General features: G+C 36.5%; 1 protein-coding gene across 15 annotated transcripts in view; it reads left to right on the plus strand.

The window, feature by feature from the left end:
- FGFR2 (fibroblast growth factor receptor 2) overlaps positions 1–21561 on the plus strand; it is a 173696-nt gene that overhangs the window by 74434 nt on the left and 77701 nt on the right. For 8 of the 15 annotated variants that reach the window (XM_058188393.1, XM_058188394.1, XM_058188390.1 and 5 more), the window contains exons 3-5: positions 3266–3532; positions 6372–6446; positions 11823–11992. In XM_058188393.1, the coding sequence (XP_058044376.1) occupies positions 3266–3532; positions 6372–6446; positions 11823–11992 (512 nt within the window). The remainder of the gene's footprint in view (positions 1–3265; positions 3533–6371; positions 6447–11822; positions 11993–21561) is intronic. The other 7 variants (XM_058188395.1, XM_058188396.1, XM_058188400.1 and 4 more) reach the window with 2 other exon arrangements.

Here is a 21561-nt window from a genome sequence, read left to right on the forward strand (position 1 = left end):
GGCTTATAAAAAGTGACAGCCCTTTAGCTGCTTCTAGGTTGGAATCTGGCAAAACAAACAGTTATGTCACGACTGTTCTTAATATTTTATGTTTCTCATGCTAAAACAATTATTCTTACTATTTCTAATGTTTAAGTGTAGCGGTTGATGCTTGTATAGCCAATATGACCTCATCATTCAGGCACTGGGAGAAGGAATCAGAAAGCTTTGAAGAAACTAATTTAAAACAAATTTTAAAAATGAAAATAATACTAAAAAACAACTTTGAAATTGAAAACAAAAGAGTGGGTGAGAAAATATCCCAGTGAAGATTGGGAGGCAATGAAATGGAATATCCTTGAAGATATTATAACTGGATGGAATAATGAACAAAAGCATTTTGCACTATAGGTTTTTTTTTTTTTGCAAATATGGCTGTGCCTTTGTCATTCTAAGACCTTTTCTTTTTTTGAAAATCATTAGCATTTCCCCTCATTTATAATAAAATTGACTATAGCTTTTAAAAGCATTCAGTGGAATACAATTCATTTTGGAAAACACATTCCTGATCAACAAAGTCAAAGCCCCACCCAGTTTTTGGATATAATGGGGATAGGGCTTTGATCTCCCTGCTATGGCTGTAAATTTTTTCATTCATTGATCATGACTGTCAAAATGCTCCTATTTCATGCATCATCTCCATCTTTCTTGCTACCATATTGATACACAAATCTCTTTAAAGTACATCTGCCTGGTTTGCTAATAAGTTTCTGATTGAAAATCCTTCATTAACATGACATCTTAGGCTGAAATTTAAATATTTCACAGCGTTGTGGTTTAAATAAAACATAGATCTAGTTAATTTACAAAGTTCTCTGAGCTGTTGATTAAATCTAAAGCCAATAATGCTAATGACCCAAATGTTATATAAAGAATTGTTTGTGTTCTGAGTGAGTGGAAGGGTAGGCAAGTGGAGAAATTTGCATTGTGACATTGTGGTATATTTTCCCTATATATTGTGGTATATGCTGTCTATGTATTCTCAGACAATGTCACAATGCAAGTATGAAAGGACAAAGCTTGGTTTGTGATGTTGCAATGAGTATTTGTCATTTTGGTATCAATGCTATTTAAAATGAATGCCTTGCATAAAGAATAGTATTAACTGTTTCAGAAAGTAAGCGATTCATACTTTAAATATCAGAAAACCTAAACCAATTATGGATTCTGAGCATTTTTTTAAAAAACCCTTTTAAACATTTTACCAATATAAACTTTATAGTAGTTTGCCATTTGGGATGTATGTTTCCTTCCTTCCTTCCTTCCTTCCTTCCTTCCTTGCCATGTGACCTATTAATGCAAAATGTCACAATAGATTAATGGAATCTATAATTGCGACATTAGTTAATGCAGTGTATTAGCATTCATTTAGAACTTTTTAGTCAAAAGAATTTTGAGCTGTTGAATATTGAGACTCATTTTTTAAAACCATATGTTGGAACTGTTGCTCTTTGTATAGCAAGATTATTTAGATTAAGATCCAAAGTATTTAGTAATATCAGCCACCCATCTTGTGACCTGAAAGTAAAAGAATCACATTGCTTTAGTGAGGCAAAGCTAAAAGAAGGATTCTTTGCCATAGAAAAACAATCATCGTTTTTCACAGTGCTAATTTACAGAGATTGTGGGTCAGAATTAGCCAGTAGTTTTATGGGCTTGGACATTTATTATGTTCTTCCACATCATCTTTACGCCTGCAGACAGTTTACTCTGTGTAATGTTTTATTAGTGATTGGTGGAAAGCGATGACTGGTGCTCCGCCATTCAGATCAGTTATACCATGAAGGAGAATAAAGACGAGTGAATTGGTTCTGCCTATCTCAGTGAACAGCAGTAGTCCTAATCTCAAGTTAGGGGGGCATCCAGTGATTTAGAGAACTGATTTCATGCACCTCGAACAGAGAAGGCTCCCCATTGTGACTGTTTGTCTTCAATTCATGATGAAGTTAGTGAGCCAACAGACTTATTCCTGCTTTCCCACATCGTGTTTTTGGCCAACCGAATATGCTGCTTTGTAGGCTGGCTGTGAGCATTAGATAATGGCACAAAATAAATAAATAGAATTAAAAAAACCATAAGGCAATGTTTATTTATTAACCATCATTTGGCTGCTGGCTATTCTCAAAATTCTCATTAAAGCACCAATGTTCCTGAAACAAGCTAAATCATGCATATAGAAGAACTGCAATAATATGGCTCAGAGCTGTGTGAGCCCAAACATCTGATAGAAGCCACCATGCCATTGTGTGCATCTGTCATGGTGTCATTATGTAAACGATCCAGATAATGTTATTTATGCACTTTGCAGAATTTGCATCATTGTTTGTGAGGATGTCATGATATGAAAGGCATTGCTGGTCAGGGTCCCACCTGACCCTCCTATCTCCCCTGCAGACGGACACATGCCTGTGAGATTCTATAGATGAAATCCATAGGTCATGCAGACTATAATGTTTAAGACAGGGGTGTCCAAACTTGACAACGTTAAGACTTGTGGACTTCAACTCCCAGAATTCCTCAGCCACCAAAGCAAAGCTGGGTAGGAAATCTGGGAGTTGAAATCCACACGTCTTAAAGTTGCCAAGTTTGGACACCCCTGGTTTAAGAGTTAGAGGCAACTTATGGTCTTGGCTGTAGGATTGTATATTACCCAGAACTGCTTCAGAACCTGTAGGAGATTTTTCATATTGCCGTATCAAGCTACAGATATTGTAATCAATTAGGTACAGTAAAGAGATCTATAGAAATAAATCTCATCATCAATTAGACATAGAACCAAGAAAGCTGCTGCTTCTACTTGATGTGGAATGTACCTACATTTAGCATCTTATAGTACCTGTAACTGAATGGCAAAATCTTAAATTTTCAATGTTCTTTTACTAGGATGCTTGTGTAAGGAAGAGGCTTCCTCTTCTCATCACAGCCTGCCCTTTAATTGTCCCGAGAAATGTATCCACTTCTCTTTTGAATCTAATTTTATCCCAGACCTCTTAGGATGGTATGTTGCTCTTCTTATCAGCTATCAATGATAAAGCACATTTTATCAGTGTTTCTAGCTTGGCTCAATATTGTTAAAATGGTAGCTGGCAGAAATGATGATAATGATTGTTTTAAAATCTGCACATACTTTATTGGATCAAGTTCCTTCACTGACAACTGTTGGACATTTTGTTTCCCACTTCTGTTGCTTCCCTTCCCTTCTGTGCCCACCTATATTTCACTTTAGCAGAGCCACCCACCAAATATCAAATCTCTCAGCCTGATGTACGTTCTGTAGTTCCGGGAGAAACGTTGACATTGCGCTGTCAAGTGAAAGAGGCCACCACCATCACTTGGACTAAAGATGGAAAACGTTTGGTGCCCAATAATCGAACAGTCATTACTGGGGAAACTCTGTGGATTAAAGATACGACACCCAGAGATTCTGGCCTTTATGCTTGCACTGTTAGGATTGCAGAGAGTGAAACTTTCTACTTCATTATAAATGTCACAGGTAAGCTTGTTTAGAGACATTTTCCAATGTATGCAACAGCTAGTCTAAATTAATTAGGTATGGGGATACAGCTTTACTCTTTACTAGGGTAAAAGAAAATATACCACGTAACATTCGAGTTATTCTTTCATTACCCATCTGATCTTGCTTTTTCGGTGATTTCCTTGATGGCCTTTTCAGTATACCTTCCATGTGAAAATCAAATAGGTTTTAACACGAGAGAAGATTTTCAACTGTCCTCCCCCAAATATTCATCTCATGCCAATGATGGGGTTTTTTTTATACCCAGCAAATAAATTGTCCTCTTCTCTGTCAACATTTTAATTTTTTTATCTGCTGGATTTTATTTTTTGGTTGTGGTTTTATGTAATTTTTTAACTTCTCAAACCAACCTGGCTTAGCAACAGTTTTGTTGAAAAATGGCAGCATGATATATTTAAGGAATTAAAATTAAAAAGACATTTCTTCAGTATTGGAGTATTGAAGAATGTTTCGTTGACTTCTGAGTTGCTACCCACACATAAATGAAATTTCTGATTACTCTGGGAAATACAGATAGTCCTCAATTTTTGACTTACCAGTATGATTAGGAGACTGGAGACTAAAACATATGAAGACTGATAACAGGAACTGGGCATGACTAGTCTAGTGAAGAGAAGGACCAGGGGAGACATGATAGCAGTCTTCCAATATTTGAGGGGCTGCCACAGAGAGGAAGGGGTCAAGCTATTTTCCAAAGCACTTGTAGGCCAGACAAGGAATAATGGATGGAAACTGAACAAGGCGAGATTTAACCTGGAAATAAGGAGAAATTTTCTGACAGTAAGAACAATCACCAATGGAACAGCTTGCCTTCAGAAGTTGTGGGAGCTTCATCAGTTGAGATTTTCAAGAAGAGATTGGATGTCATTTGTAAGAAATGATTTAGGATCTCCTGCTTTGGCAGGGGGGTTGGACTAGATGACCTTCAAGGTCCCTTCCAACTCTGTTAATCTGTAAACAGTTGATGACAGTTACTTATTGACCATTTGAAGTTACAAGCGATACTCCTCTCCAAAGTTACTTATAATCAGGTTTCAAAGTTGCTTTCCTGGTCATGTGACTGCATTTTGCTTGGCAACTGGCCTGAATTTATGACTGTTTGCAGCATCCCACCATGATCATGATTTATGATGGCTTTTGCCTGAAACAGGCATGTACTTCTGGTTTTTAGCAGAAACTGGCACATAGTGAAAATGGCTTTGCTTAATGACTGCTGTATTCAATTAATGACTGCCACATTTTCTTAATGATTGCCATGAAAAATATCATAAAATTGAATTCAATCACATGGTGGCCAACTTTACAGATGTCATGACTTACAATTGTAATTGCTAGGTTCAATTATGGCCGTAACTGAAGGAATACCGGCATAAGCAGCTTTGTATGTTCCCTGTTTCCTCTAAAATAAGACATCTCCTGATAATAAGCCCAATCGGGCTTTTGAGCGCATGCACTAAAATAAGCCTTCCCTGAAAATATTTAAACAAATGCACAGCCAGTCCCCACCATTTCCTCTGGTTTCTTCCATGCACCCCAAAATAATAAGACCTCCCCCAAAATAAGGCCAAGTGCTTATGTTGGGGGTTCAAAAAAATATAAGACAGGGTCTTATTTTCAGGAAAACATGGTATGTGTTCATTACTTGCCTGTGTATATTAAAATTATGAAATCCTTTAAAAGAGGTCCTTAAAAATGTGTGTTAGTGTGTGTACAACCTCACTTTTTCAGAGCAACCATGACACATTCCAGAGCCATACTATTTCTGCTGTCTCCTCACGCGTGTGCACACCCATCTCTTTCTCTTTGTATGCAGAAATATCCAGGAGTGTATTTTGAAACTTAAAAAAAATGACACAGCTGCCTTAATGATTCACGGGGAAGTAGTTTATATGCATTCCTGTGTGTTCTGAGTCACTTTTTTTAAAAAAGGGTTTCTATAGATCTGGACTAGTGATTAATAGAGCCACCGAGTATGTATGCATCTATCTATGCAGAATTATATTCAGTTGGGCTCACTCCAGAGATGGTCCTAAGGTCACATCAGGAGAAAGAAAGATGTTTAAATCATTTAATGTTCCAGTAATAAATAGAGTGGGTGTATATGTATTATAGTAATAACACAAACTATTTGAATGCATGCTTTTGCATTTTCAGTAATAATAAAGCTATTTTACATTATTTTATATTGAATACATAGTAGAAATATTAGCTATTCCTTTAGACAAGTATATGTATTTCTTAAGTCACAAATATATTTTATTTTGCTTCTTATAAAAAAAGAATAAACAAGTTAATATTTTATTTAAGATTTTTTTCGTGATCTATGTGTATCCATGGAGAGGACAGTAGTGCCTATTCATGGATGTTCTGAAGCACAAACCTAGTTTCACTGACTTATAACCAGTATTAATATGGTTAGTTGCACAGTCAGCCAGATGTTTAGTCTAGATTTGACATTATGATCTACTTATCGAATCCTTCCGAGGATGCTGATGATGATAATGATGACAATGATAAGTAAGACTTGCTTTAGGTGCTTTTTACTGGCTCAAGGTTGATTCACCCTTCCATCACATTGTTTTAGCCAACACATAATGGGGTCAATGTGCTGACTCTGTAACTGCTTAGGGAGCTGTAAAGCACTGGGAAGCAGTATATAAGTCTAAGTGTTATTGCTATTTTCAGAACCATCTCTCACATATGTATTGTTCTTAATATCTAGATTGCAGAAAAATGCATGTTTGCTTACACTATCTAGCAGATAAATGATTTTTAAAATAATTTTTTGAAACTTCAGATGTTCTTTCATCTGGAGATGATGAAGATGACAATGATGCCTCTGAGGATTTTGTGAATGACAGCAACCCAGTCAGTAAGTAGATTCAATAGTTAAAGCTGTTTGGAAGATACGGGTTGAAATGCATTATTCTTGCTACCTTTTTCATTCTTGTGCTCTTGGGGCTCTTCATCCAAAGCTCCCAGCTTGAATTTTGTGAAGATGAGGATTTGTTTTACGATGGTTTATTCCTTGGCTGTAAAGTGCATGAGTTTTAATTAGCAATAGTTTATCCCTCTTATTTTAAAAATATTTCTAGTATTTGTGGTATGGATATAAGTTAGCATATTTTCCCCTTTTCATTTATTTAAAATGTATCAATTTATTTCTGATAATGTGGCAGTAACTTATAATAAAAGCAAATATCTTTAAGGGAGAGTATAATGATCAAGAAGCTCTAATTTCCTAATGACTGTATGGCCTAATTCCAAAAACTTTAAGAAGAAAGTTGACAGTTCAGAGAGTGATTACCATATCTGTCAACACAGAACAGTATCAAAACAATTTGAAACTAAACATTGCTATCAGGTTGTATTTTTAATAAATCAGAAGAGGAACTATGTAATAATCATAAACATATTGGCTATATTTAATTGTAATTAAAACTGAATTTAAAATGAACAAATCCAATCTAGTTTTAACTTAACCTCAGCAACTATTTTTTAGAGAATGGCCATGTGATCTCAGTCCAAGTTTAAATGTGATCTTGTTCCTGGGGAAGGAAATCACATAGCATTGCCCTACATAATAGATAACATTTGTTCTGTTACATTAATGTGGGACAGTTTGGAGAGTATGTGTGAGTGCAAACATGGATAAAGTATATTTAAAACATGATGGCGCAGTGGTTAGAATGTGATATTGCAGGCTAACTCTGCCCACACACCAGGAGTTTGATTCAAACTGACTGAAGGTTGACTCAGTCTTCCATCCTTCTGAGGTTGAGGAGCCAGATTGTTGGGGGCACTTAGCTGACATTTGTAAACCCATCAAGAGAGAGCTGTAAAACTATGGAGTGGTATATAAATTTAAGTGCTATTGTTATTTGAGTATACATTTACGTAAGTGCATTTGTGTGTCTGTATATAGATAGAATAATATTACATATGAGTGATTTCAAATATCAGTTTTGAAAATATTTGTTACAGGAAATGCCAATGTGATAAACAGCCATGTGTACACACCAGTCTCTCTGAGCTGTTTCTTACCTATGAGAGAAGAATAGGTGGGTTGATGCCAACCTGCATATGATTTTTATAATTTTCATATTTTGTCAGAATGCTTTTTACTAAGAAATATAAAGGCAAGAGCATGTTTTGGCTATTCAGTACAGTTACTAAATACATTTGCTGTTCCTTCAAATCCATCTCGAATTTGAATTTGAATGTCAACATAGATACTGGACCTAATGGTGTATATGCTTTGACCAGCATTTTATGTAAAATGCAATACATGTCACCAGTATTATTAGTAATTTGATCACAGCTAGTAGGGATTAGGTTGAGGGTAATTGTGACAGATGATGATGTTATAATGCAATGGTACTAATTAGTGTAATAGTGAAAATTTGCAATGCATATCAAATGCTTCATGTTTTACCTTGAAAACTCATGTTGTAGCTTGTAGCTAGAATATATCAGTTTTAGTGATGGTCATTTTACCAAAGATTATCTAATGCTACCCAAGTCACCTAGCTACCTATACTAAACTAATCCATTTATGACTGTTATGAAGGCAGTCTAGAAACCATGATGCCAATATATTTGAAGGCTAACTAGAACTTGAGAGACAAGAGTAAATCTTACTTGTGGTTGGTAAAATATAGATTGCTAATATTGTACAGTATCTCATAGCAATTAATAAATCATGACCATTCCATGGTCAAAGTGAACCTAGCAGCCATATGAGTTCCTGCACTTAATGCTGATTCTCTTTAGGAACAATTTATCCTTAATCCAGATTTTGGACTTTCCCCCAACAATGTTATTTGTTTAAACTGCTTTGTGGAACATGCTAGTTTCATGGCCAAAAAATGTATTCATTATGGATAGGTATTTAGTAAGATTGTTGCTGAATGAGTGAAGTTTGTTTTTTTGTGTGTGTTACAGACTCAACTGATTTGTTTTGGTTGCCTAAATTCCTTTGCAGCAATATTGCAATTTAGTTTGTAAGATCTATTTTAAGGTTCCCTTCTTTTATACGCCTTTTAAAATAATGAAGTATTTTCTTAAGGTTCTGGTTTTAAGTATGGAACAGCACAGAACAGCACGATCAAATGCTGACTAGTTTTTCTAACTAATTAATTCTAGAGTCTCCGCCCTGAAACAAAAGCAACCACACACTATGATATTAATACATAACTAATCACTTATCTAGAGGAAAAGACTAAGGATATAATAATAACAGCCCAGGAAAGATAATGAAAATTAGTAATAATTATGATTGAGCTAAATTATTATTTGCACAACAATGTGAAATCACAGCTGCCAGTTTAGCTTTAGCTAGTGTTGTTTGCCATTCACATTGAGTTCTTCTCAAGAACTTAGTAGATTGTAATGTATTGGTTTAGTATAAGGGTAGATCCAAGCAGTATAGTGTTTTATCACTGGCAAATGAAAATTTTGTCAATGCTCAGTCTCTTTCACTTTCCTATATTTAAGGTATTCCTTTTAAAACTCTAATTCTGAAGCTGTTTGCCTTTGGAGTCCACCATTGATATCTTGACATTTAATAATATAACTTTGTCAAAAGTTATATAATACTTTATGTTTTTCCATAGATAGGTTTGTTGTTGTAATAAATGCTAGTGTATATTACTATGTAAAAGTAAAAGTAGAGGTTGTAATGTTGTTATTTATTCTACCACACCCTGGGTGTCAAACTCGCAGTGTCACATTGCTGTCACATGAAGTATTGCGACATTTTTCTCTTCATGGAGCTGGGGTGGGCATGGCTTGCATGTGTGTGCCGCATCTAACCTGTGGGCCGCCAGTTTGACACCCCTGTACTACACAGAAAGGAGTCATAAGTCAATGCTTTTCTCTCTTTTTTACCTTTTCCTCTACACTTTCTCTCCTACTCTTTTTCTTTCCCTATATTCAGAAAGAGAGAGAGAGAAGGAGAGAGAGAGCTTTATCCACTCTTTCAAATAATGTTTCTAGTTTCTCGTTTCTCCAAGCAATATTGTGCATGACACTGAAAATTAGTAAGCACAAGGAAAAATTGCTATGTGGGTGGATAAATACTCTGGGCTAAGACCTTTCCAACTCCATGGCATGTTCACTTTCCCTATAATAATTAAACTTGGATATACTCCCCACAAAAAATGTACTAAAAGGAAATATAGGACAAAAGTCCTTTTTACCAGGCGTGAATGTAGAATAGAATAGAATAGAATAGAATAATAGAGTTGGAAAAGATCTTGAAAGTCTTCTAGTCCAACCCCCTGCTAAGGCAGGAAACCCTACACCATTTCAGACAAATGGTTATCCAACATCTTCTTAAAAACTTTCAGTGTTGGAGCATTCACAACTTCTGGAGGCAAGTTGTTCCACTGATTAATTGTTAACTGTCAATAAATTTCTCCTTAATTCTAGGTTGCTTCTCTCCTTGATTAGTTTTCACCCATTGCTTCTTGACTTGCCCTCAATGTAGCCTTTGGGTACATCCTATTATTTATCTGAGCTAATTGAATTTATTTTGTAAAAATAGGAACACTAAATGAAGCTCATTAAGGTTCATTCATGAAATTATGTTGATAGAAATACTATATAAAATAGAAAACAAATTCTTTCCTTCCTCTCCCTTTCTTTCATCCTACCTAGATTGCTCAAACCCTTAGTGATATTCTCAGAATGGTTTTGAAGTATCAAATAACATTCCACCTTTAGCTTCTTTGAAAGGTGGGACAAAACAACAACAACTAAACCCCCCTAACATATTGCAATTTAGAGCTACATGTAAAGATTCAGAATCAGAAATAGCAATGTAAATATACAAAGATCAAAACAGGAAATTGAAAATGGAGGATTTTAAAGAAGCTTCAACCAGGAACCAAACTGGCATGAAAGAAGCTGCTAAAAGAGCATACTTTAATTTGGGACTACCATGCAGTAAACATTACTTAGTAATTAATTACTACAGTAATTATTTTTCCTAGAATTAAGTTGTGATGCTTTAAGAAGCATTATAATAGGATATGTTTGTTTCCAACCCACAAATTGTGGCTCAGTATTAGTTCTGACCAGATTGTGTAGGAAGCGGAAAGACCATCACTGCACACTGTGATGTTACAGGAGGGCCTTGGGTTGGGTTGGGTTGCCTTGAATTGGGCTGGAAAAAAGGCTCAAATTATGAAATAAAATTGAAGGACTTTATTCATACAACCCTTTTTACTATGGGACTTTTAAAAATATATTATCTGAAGAAACATATTGTTTGCATGTGTAATATGTATATAATTCTGTACCATCAGGCTTCATTGTAGTGTACAATTAAAATAATGAATAATAGATGTAAAACTATCGTAATGTAAAACTATTACAATTATATAAGTCCTAGATCAAACCATAGAATTGAATAATCATATGACTAATATACATATACATTCTAATGTAATTAAATATAAATAAGTCCAGTGAATATTCCTGAATACCTTTCTAAAGGTTTTTGTTTTCAAGATCTTCTACAATTTAGGCATAATCGTGCCAACAAGATTCCCAGTAAAAAGGTATTCCAAAGGATGAGTGTAGTAATAGAAAAACGCTTCTCTGTTGCCCTTTCATGATTCTCTTGGAAATAAGAAATAAGAAACACTATGCTCATTCAGGATGGGTCTACTATATGAATAGGATTGGTTTAAAATAAACAGTCCCATAGGCCCCTAGGTACCAAGACATATAGAACCCTGGAGATCAAAACTAGTTGATTAAATAATAGTTTTGCAGAACAATCTTCAATGTGGTTATTCAGAAAATGATGGATTCAATAACATTAAGGCCAACGTTTCAAAAGAAATGTTGTAAGCTCTGTTTTAATGTAATATCCTGGTTTTAAGGGAATTTTTGTTTAATTTAAGCTTAAAAATGATGGATTTTTAAAAAGTTTCATTCTTGAACTGCGTTCTAAGTACTTTAAGGTATGAATCATAAGTAATAATTTACCTGACATTGGCTAGATTTTTGTCTAGGTACACACTGACATTTCTGAAGTAATCAATATCTTATGTGACTTGTCAGAGATAACATAAATCAACAGTGTAAAACATCAGTGTGACTTCTTAAAGTCTCATGTTGTGTCTTATTGGAATGTCAGCCATTTGGGAAGTTTCTGGCCTGGAATTTACGTTCGTATAGAAATTGAGTATTTTTTTTTCTCCTTTCTCTCATCTCTTCATTTTTTTTTTTTAAACAGAAGGACCTATATGGACACACACTGACAAAATGGAGAAGCGCTTACATGCTGTTCCAGCAGCTAATACAGTCAAATTCCGTTGTCCAGCTGCCGGAAATCCCCAACCAACCATGAGATGGTTAAAAAATGGGAAAGAATTTAAGCAAGAGCACCGCATTGGTGGATATAAGGTAAGAAGTGTGTTTTCGACAGTACTTTTTAAGACACCTTTTATAGATATAGACGAGAACTGTGAGAATATGATGGTCAGGAAATTATGTAATTTACATAATTCACAATTGAAGTGGCTCATCATATGCACATAAATCTTAACTGATCAGTTCCAAAATTTGTAGCCTGTTTTTAAGTCTGTGTGATGAAGCCCTGGCAACTTTGGATGTTCTCAAAGAGAATTTTCAGCTGTTTATGTCTCATGAAAATCTTGTCATATATGAGGTGAAATATTCATGCATAAAACATTGCAGTTTGATGGAAACTCAAATCCCATACCATTTAACTTGATCAAATGTTTTTATTTTATGTTCTACACATATAGTGATAGGGTGCCTCTATGTGTCCCAACAGAAATAATTTATTGTACATCCACTGATATTTAGCTATCTTTGAAAGAAGGGCAATATCCAGTGATCACATATATATTTTGTATGTAGACAGGCTCTGTATTGTCCTAGTAGATGGCATCTACTCGTTTGGGGCATGTTAGAACAGAGGTCTCCAACCTTGGCAATTTTAAGACTTATGGACTTCAACTCCCAGAATTCTGGGAGACCCCTGTGTTAGAATATTGAGAGCCTATAATGAATATTTACAAAATAGTTGCTATAGTACTTCTGGCCAATCATTGAAACACATATGAGAAGCCAAATAATGCACTGGTTGCAGCCACCAATCATTTTGCTTTTAATGGGATTTCTGTGAGGCTCAGATAATTTATTAGGAAATTCATGTTGTCCTTGGAGTAGATAATTTGCTTTGCAGATGGTTATCTGTAAGTAGGGCAGAGTGCCTGGTAGAAACCAAGGAATATGTTGGCTGGTATATTGTCTCCCTTGTGTTATTCATAGGGGATCTGTTGTGTCTTGTGCCTGTTTCTGTAGGTGTTTGGTGTGTGTTTATGTGCATGCGTATTGATTTCTGATTTGACCCTAGAGTCTCTGGAAGTTGGGCAGAATATAAATTTACTAAATACTAATTTTCCCGCTAATATTAATCCTGGTAGCAGGAATAGGAATGATCAATTTTAAAATATGAAATCTAAAAGAGTTGTTGCCAGTCAGTCCAAACAACTAATTTCGATTCAGTTTATGACTGAATTCATTCACTGTACTTCTTTTCATTTTGCTTGCAACTGAACTCAGATCTCACATTTCATTGTTGATGAGTCTCTCTTGGCTGGTAATGTAGTTACATTTGTAGTTTACATTTTGGGAATTCTAATTTATGTAGTAGATCAGGAGTGTCAAACTCTTGGCATCATGGTGGCATCATGTGACATATCGGGATTTTTTTCCCCCTTTGCTAAACCGGGCATGGCCGTGGCCAGTGTGTGATGTATCCGGCCAGTGGGCTGGGAATTTGACAGCCCTGTAGTAGATGTTGTGTGCCTTCACCTGGAACGTTTTACTTGTTTTCTGTTTACAGATTTTGTAAAGCCAAATGATCAAAAATCCAAATTGATTGTAACTAGCGACTTTCTGGTTTTAAGAGTTTAGTGATAAAGCAAAAAGGAAATAAAATAGAACTTGGCAGTAGCATTCATTAAAGTGTTCTTAACAGTTTGTACTTTTGAGCTATGGCAACCAGGAATATTTCAATTTGGAGAGATAGAGTAGAGCAAAAACATAGAGCTTGGTAATTATAGCACACAATAAAAGAACAGGAAAACTATTTTAATGAATTTTATGGTCTGTGAAATAGATGTGGGAAACAAGTTTTTAAGGGAAAGTAATCAAAATTACTTAAGATACTTGCTTGAAATTTTCATAGCATCAGATTAGTTGTCTCTCTTTAATTTCTGAGTTACTGATTAGAAAAATTAGCTAGACTGTCAAGAAAATGCAGGGTTAAACTGAGGTCAGGATTAAAAAAAAGTATTTAGTGAAATTGCTTTTCTTCCACTACTTTCATGTTGCCTGCATAATGGAAAAACAAAACAAAACAAAGAATGTGCCCTAAAAATCCTTTTTAGTTACATAGGCTGTGCACGGGGTCAAGTGGAAGGCAAAGAATGAAAACAGCTTTGTATTTCAATGAAAGCCCAAACCTCTTGTATGTACATTGTGATACTACACATACATATGAAATGGTTGGAACTTGCACTGGGATAGCACAATACCCAAAATATGAAAATGATACAATGAACTCCTATACAACCGTTGTTATTCTTATAAAGACAATAGTTGTCCCTGTGACCTGCCTTCCTTGATAATCAATCAATGCTGAAGAGATGTGACTACCAAATTGACTCAATACTATGCAGCTTGGATGGCTGATGTTGTTTCACAGAGAAAAAAGAACACTCCCCAGGGGTCCCGTTGGCTTCTCTGCGATCAGTCACATTACTGCACTGGATGCCTTGCGGTGCCTATCTCCACCACTCCATTTTTGGGGATCTGAACCCGGCTCCCTTTCAATTGGCTGAGAGCGACGAAGCCATCGCCCATCCCTTCAGAATGGCATTTGCCTATCTCTCAGGACTGACTGACCCATGTTCAACTGCTGAACACATGGAACCCTTCTCCACTTTGGCCTTCAAAGTTCTCATTTGAACTCTCAAAGCATCCCTGACCTGCTCTTGAGTTGTCATAGGCAAGGGGGATGGGAAAGTGAACTTTACAGCTGAATCAAGGAAGGAGCTGGTATCTCAGTCAAAACAAGGCACATTCCAACTGATATGCCAAGGTCATCTTTATGGAAACTCACAATAGTAGGAGGGGAGTAACTTTTACAACCCGTGAAATTGCTTTGTTGGGGAATGTGACTGATGACACATATTGGGGGAGGGGGAAACAGGGTCAGAGTCAAAGCACAAATTAACTAAGGTCAGAGTTGGCTCCACCTGATCCGTGCAGGCATGAATCTCCTAATAAATAACTGGATTTCTTTTGAAACTTGGCTTGGGCTCATGATTTAATTAGGACATCTGTCGGAACCCTGACAGCTTGTATGTTTTCAGGTTGTACCTGAAATTAGTCTGTTGGCTGCTTCTGCTGAAGAAAGGGAGTTGGAATTGTGAACAGAGCCTGCAACTGATTTGAAGTCGTCTAGAAGCTCTTTTGTTATTCTGCTATTAGGAAAAATGTCTGGTTGCTGTAAGAGCCTTAATGGAGTTTTGGGCAATGAACAGTTATTGGAAATGATGGGGATGAGGCATGCTATATTTTAGAAGTAGCCTATTTTAGGGTGATATCTGGGTTTGTTCCTGAGCTGAAATTGGGGTTGGAATTGAGAAGTTAGTTGAACCTGTAGGTTTGGAAGAATTGCTAACTTAGTTTACCCCTCTGCCTGGATTTTTGTTGCTTGGAACAATATAGAATTATATTGGAAAGGACCTTTCATGTCTTCTAGTCCAATCCTCTATATTGCTATTATGTCTTCCTCATGTTTCTTTTTGCTATAATAAACATACCTAGATCTGAAGAAGCTTCTTGGCTGAGAAGTGAAATGTCTTTAAAGAAAAACAAGGAAGTCCATTTGCCTCTTGAAAAAGCTCCTTTGGGACAATGATGACCTGGATAACTGAGAATTTCCATAAACTTACGTAGTTCCTTTAGTTGTTTATCATACGATTTAGACTTCATACCTCTTATTGTCTTCAATGCTTTACTGCCCTCTTTTTAGGACCTCACCAACTTTTTTCCTATTGTGGTGACCAGAATTGGATCCAGTGTTCCATATATGCTCTCACAAGTATGATGATATAGAGTGGTACTATCCCTTCCCTTGATCTTGATCCTATCCCTATAATGATGCAACCCAGGACTGTGTTGGCTTTTTTGGCAGTTGCACCGCACTGCTGACTCACACTTAAGGACATCTTATGGTATCAGGATAGCTAGATATCTTGAGACTGCAAGGATGTGTTTATCATAGGAGATGTGGTTTGTGACAGTGAAGAGAGAAAGTCAGCTGATTCTGGACCACATAGAAGTTGTTCATCTATGCTGGGGATAGGGCAACTGTGTCAGAAGTTTGAAAAGGGATTGGACAAAGTCTACTCTTTGGTCTGTGGCCAAAACAAGTAAGCAAATAAATAAATGTCATTAATGACATATGCTCTCTAAGGCAGCTTTTTACCTGACTTATACCAAGACAAATAATCTAATTTCAGTTTATCTTGCTTCCTAAGATATACGTATCAGCTTTTTGTTTGATTCTGTTGCTCTGGCTGTTCAGTTACTAACCCAGTGGCCCCCAATCTTTTGAGAAACAGGGACTAGTTCCGTGGAGAGAGGTTTTTCCACAGACAGGAGGGGGCATGGTTTCGTGCGCTGCCTGCATCCGCAGATGGTGCTTCACTTGTTTGCACAGCCCGGTTTCTAGCGTGCCGTGGAACAGCACCGGTCCATGGATCAGGCGTTAGGGACCCCTGTACTAAACTACCCCTGTACTAGACTACACCATTTAGTCTTTTCCTTGAGAATGGTTTCATTGCTCTTATGTTTTGCCTTTTCATATTTGCCTTGTCCTGAAGCCTTGGTTTTTTTTGGTTTATCAGGTACAATTATTTCCTTATCCACTCACATGCAAAGATTAATAAAAGGTGAAGTGGTGAAAATCTGTAGATCTGGTAAGGGATTTTTGAAACTCAATTGCCAACTGCCCTTAAGGATTCTCATTATATGCCAATATATATTTGTACAAGTACAGTACATAAATATATTGTTTCAGTTGATAAACCTACAATAGCTAGTCATTTAAGTTGTTTACTGACTTCCATAGTTTCCATACTAAAACAGCACAGGCTCCTACCACAATATATGAATATGAGTATATGAAGAAACTCAAATTTGCCAGTTGCAAGTGTAAAAGGAGATAGGCTTTGCCATCTTTTTCCCCTCCTCTGTGGCCAGATTTTCTATAGCTTTTTCGAGGTGTACAAATGTTCCAGATGAATGTGAATTAATGAAGTAGATATTTCCCTGTTTACATTTCTTACATCATAATGTGTGAGAGGCCACCTGACATCTGTGTTTCCAAAGCATAAATGAATTGTTTATCATTCAGTGTTAGCCACTTGTCTTGGGGATAACAGGGTAAATACAAACCAATTAAGGCAGGGGTGAAATATATTTACCTTCCCTACCGGTTCAGAAGTGCACGTGCTGCATGTGTGCGCTTGCTCTGTTTGTGAGTGCGTGTCACGTGTGTGCACAGACCCTCTGCGCATACGCAAACCCTTCTGCGCATGTGCAGAGGGTAAAAAACAGGTTACTTCCTGGTTAAAACCAGGAAGTAACGACAACCGGGCGGGTGGGCAGAACCTCACGCTGCTGTCGCTACCAATTCTCTGAACCACCCGCCGCCATTGCTACCGGTTCAGCAGAACTAGTAGCATTTCACCCCTGAATTAAGGGAATCAAACTTACTGGTTATTGTTCTAATGAAGTGTTTCGTTTTTAAGAAAGAAATTGAACAGATACTTCTCTTCAAGAAGAGGGATGCAATTATATACAATATATACTGAATGTGCATATTATATGTGAACAATGTGGAAACATCATGCTATGTTTTAACTATATACGGGAGCTGCATGTTATACAAAATGTAGACATACGTGCCTGTATACATTTCCATATGTATAAGCATGTAAAGAATAAACAAATATTTTTCTGGGGCATAGTAAACAAAACAAGAGATTACGGAAAGAAAAAGTAATGAGTATTCCATGTTTTTATAGGTACGTGACTTTTCTAGGAAATGTATTTATAAATCAAATAAACCATGTATTTATAATTCCTATAAAAAGATACAGTGCATCTGAACTTACAATGACTTATTGATATTACAATCCTACTTATTCTTGTGTTTGCTGCTTCATTTCTCACCTCCCCATTCTTCGCTTGAATATCCAGCTTTTTGCTTTGTCAAAGAAGGTATAAGAAAACTTATAATTCCCTTGTTTAGTTTAGTTGTGCCTGTCCCTCTAAAAGGCAACATCCTTTAAAACATGGTGGCCTCATAATTATAGATTTATTTATTTGCTTTTTTGTTTGTTTGCTTGTTTGATTACTCTGCCATTTCAGGATGAAAAGTACAAATGACTGCTACAGGGAAGTATTAATTTTTCTGCAGAGAGTGACTCTGCCTGTTCTTTAAACATTTGGAAACTCTTAGGTTTTCCAAGAATACATGCCGAGGTCGTATTTCAAAGGACTGTTGCTTTCTTTTTTTTCTCAAGTTGAAGTGTGCAGTTCTGCCCACACCATCGCCTTACACCCCAGACTGTATGTCTGTTGGAGAATTTTTATGCTCCTTCCTCTCCCTGCCCTCCCCCCCCCCCATCTACTTAGCAAGATAATATACAGGACTAAAAGTGAACTATTCTTTCTACTTTCTCACCTCCCAGAAAGTAAATTTGGTCTATCAGTTTCTACTGAGGTATTAAAAAGGGTGTTTGTTTCCACAGCTGTGTTTCGATAAGTTACATTACCACAACCCTTTTTGCCCACTAAACTTTAGCTTGGATAAATAACCCGATAGTTTTCAATATGCAGATAAAAATTTGTAAGAGCCACATAGTAATTGATCTTATTTTGTAGAAAGGAATAATATTCCCACAGTCAGCCTTTTAAGAAGATTCTTTTTATGTATACTGCACTGCTTGATTGTGCTTCTAATAATCTTTTATGTTGTTCCTGGGCAGAAAGTTACTTATTAAATCCAAGGTAAAGAGATTAAACGTGATAAAAATGTGCACACACTATATGTGACAAGTAATACAATCCTATATATTGTCAGTCAGTCTCCTTAAATTCAGTTGGATTTACTGGTGGAGGGGGGAGAAATCTAATGTCATTTTACCCTATCTACAGTATATCTGTAAGACCCTTTTATTTAACCATTTCCCTGTGTAAAAAAAAAAAATCTCATTCTGAAGTTTCATCATTACAATCACACACACATAAGCCTGTGCTCACAATAGTATAAAACATCATTTTACCAGGAATAAAATTTTATCTTTGCTTGCTTTCATCAATCCTCATGACAATGCTATGTAACCTAGTTTGATCTTAATCTAGGTCACGGGTGTCAAACATGCAGTGTCATGTGATGTTGTGCAATGTTTTCCCATTTGCGGAGCTGGGGTAGGCGTGGCCTATGCATGACGCATCCGGCCCTTGGGCTGCCAGTTTGATGCCCCTGATCAAAGTAAGAGATAGGAGAATAATGTGCCGTCTCCACATTTTTCCTGATTCTTACTATGATATAGCATTACAGAAAGTCCTCCACTTACGAACACAATTGAGCCAATAATTTCTGTCATTAAGTGAAACATTTGTTAAGTGAGTTTTATATCATTCTACAACATTTCTTGCCACAGTTGTTAAGTGAATCACTGGAGTTGTTAAGCTATGTTAAGTTGTTAACATGACTGTTAAGGGAATCCATGGACTTTGCTTGTCAGAAGGTTGCAAAAGGGCATGACCCTGGGACAGGCAACCGTCATAAATATGAATCAATTGCCAAGCGACTGAACTTGGATTACATGATTAGGGGGATGCTGCAATGGTCGTAAATGTGAAAAATGGTTGTAAGTCATGTATTTCAGTGCCGTTGTAACTTTGAATGGTTACTAAATGAACTGTTGTAAGGCGGAGATTATCTGTACTTTATCTAATGTCATTTTTTTTCAAGATTAGGTTTAAATTAGAAATTGAAAACAAGGATTGAAATTAGAACTAGGATTTTTTTTTTTTTTAAAAAGAAAACCTAGTTCAAATCAACTTTGCAAATCTTTTTAGACTGTTTTGTGCAGCCCTAATATGTACTTTTCTAGGAAAGCTGGGATAACTTTATCCTAATTATTAAGCTCTGCCATATTTGGAGTCAGTTAAAGGCGAATAATAAGGAGGAATGTTGAGAAGTTCCCTGGCAATATGATACAATATTTAGCAAATGAAAAATATATGCTCTTAGCTAGCTGAACAAGTTCTATTATCTGAAGTTCTTTTTATTCCAATATAAGCTTGCACAGTGCACCAAGATGAACTGAGCTCAGTTGTCAAAATCAGATAAGGGGATCAGACTATCCTCCTCCTGCTCCCACCTTTTCCACTTTTAATTAAAACATTTGTCTGTTCTTCCAGTCTGTCAGGCAGAGGGCAAATGTCACAGTGTGATACAATATTGTTGGCTTTGTAAATAGGCTAATTGTCCTGTTGCTAATGGTCTTGTCTCCAACTGATTCAGATACATCTCTCAGCCTTAAAGATTTCATTCTTTCATTCTTTTTATGATATGTACTCTTAATTCTATGCATACTATAGTTTTTTAATTTAATAGGCATGTATTAGGGGTCTCCAACCTTGGCAACTTTAAGCCTGGAGGACTTCAACTCCCAGAAGGAATTCTGGGAGCTTAAAGTTACCAAGGTTGGAGACCCCTGTATTAGGGTACTACAAAATCATAACGAAGAGAATGTTATCAATGCTAGATCCCAAGAACAGAATATTGAAACGAGTTATATGAAAATATCAAAACAGAATTTAGTTTATAAGAATTCTTTAAACCTTAAACCTCTGTGAAGACCCTGGCACGAGTAGGTTATGTCCAGCTATCTGCCTTATTTTCTCTCTCCTACACACCTGTCTGCTGGTGCTGCTGGTGTTCTTCCTCTGAGGCTATTATTTGGTCAAGCTCTTCATTCTTGTCTGAAACATCTGAAACATTTCCTCAACATTTGGTGCAGCTATGGCGAACTATAAAAGGTATTTTTCGGAGCCTATATATTTGATTTTGAAAACAGGACCCTTCTCTTTTTAAAACACATTGATACATTGAAACTTTGTGATATACAGTAAATAGTGGATAATTTGGTCCCCACCTTTTGGATAACTACCTGTTTTTAGAAAGCATCCTCCTTTCTTAGCGACTGAAATCTGTTTCTTAAATTGGAAGCAAAAAGGTCACTAAGTGAACACATAACAGAGAGAGAGAGAGAGAGAGAGAGAGAGGGAGAGGGAGGGAGGGAGAGAGAGAAGATCATTAGTTGCTGCCATGTTATTCAAATAAGTTTTCTCGTATAGTGTCCTGTCCCTTTAAAAAAAAATTTTCCTCCTCACAGGTGGAGGAGGAAACTTAAACAAGTTATTGTTTCCTGACTGCTTTTCTTCCCAATATCTTGAGTTCCTAAGTATTCCCTGATCTTAATTAGTCGATTAGAACCCTCTGGCCATTTGGTGTTACTACCTGAAACTAACCAGACTTTAATCAGTTTCACAATGAAGGCTTTTGTTATCAGGCACACTAAATTTGGTTGTAAATGGACACATTTGGTCAGTAATTATTTACTATTGTATTTGTGAATAGTTGCTAAACAAGAAGAACTGCTAAATGAGGAGTATCTAACAGCAGGGGTGTCAAACTGGCAGCCCAAGTGCCGGATGCGTCACACAAAGATCATGCCCACCCCAGCTCCGCAAAGGCAAAAAATACATCTTGAGATACATCTCAATATGTCATGTGATGCAATCCAGTTTGACACCCATGGTCTGCAGCAAGGGATACTGAGTCTACT

The sequence above is a fragment of the Ahaetulla prasina genome, chromosome 6 (assembly GCF_028640845.1).
Source record: "Ahaetulla prasina isolate Xishuangbanna chromosome 6, ASM2864084v1, whole genome shotgun sequence".
Lineage (NCBI taxonomy): Eukaryota > Metazoa > Chordata > Lepidosauria > Squamata > Colubridae > Ahaetulla > Ahaetulla prasina.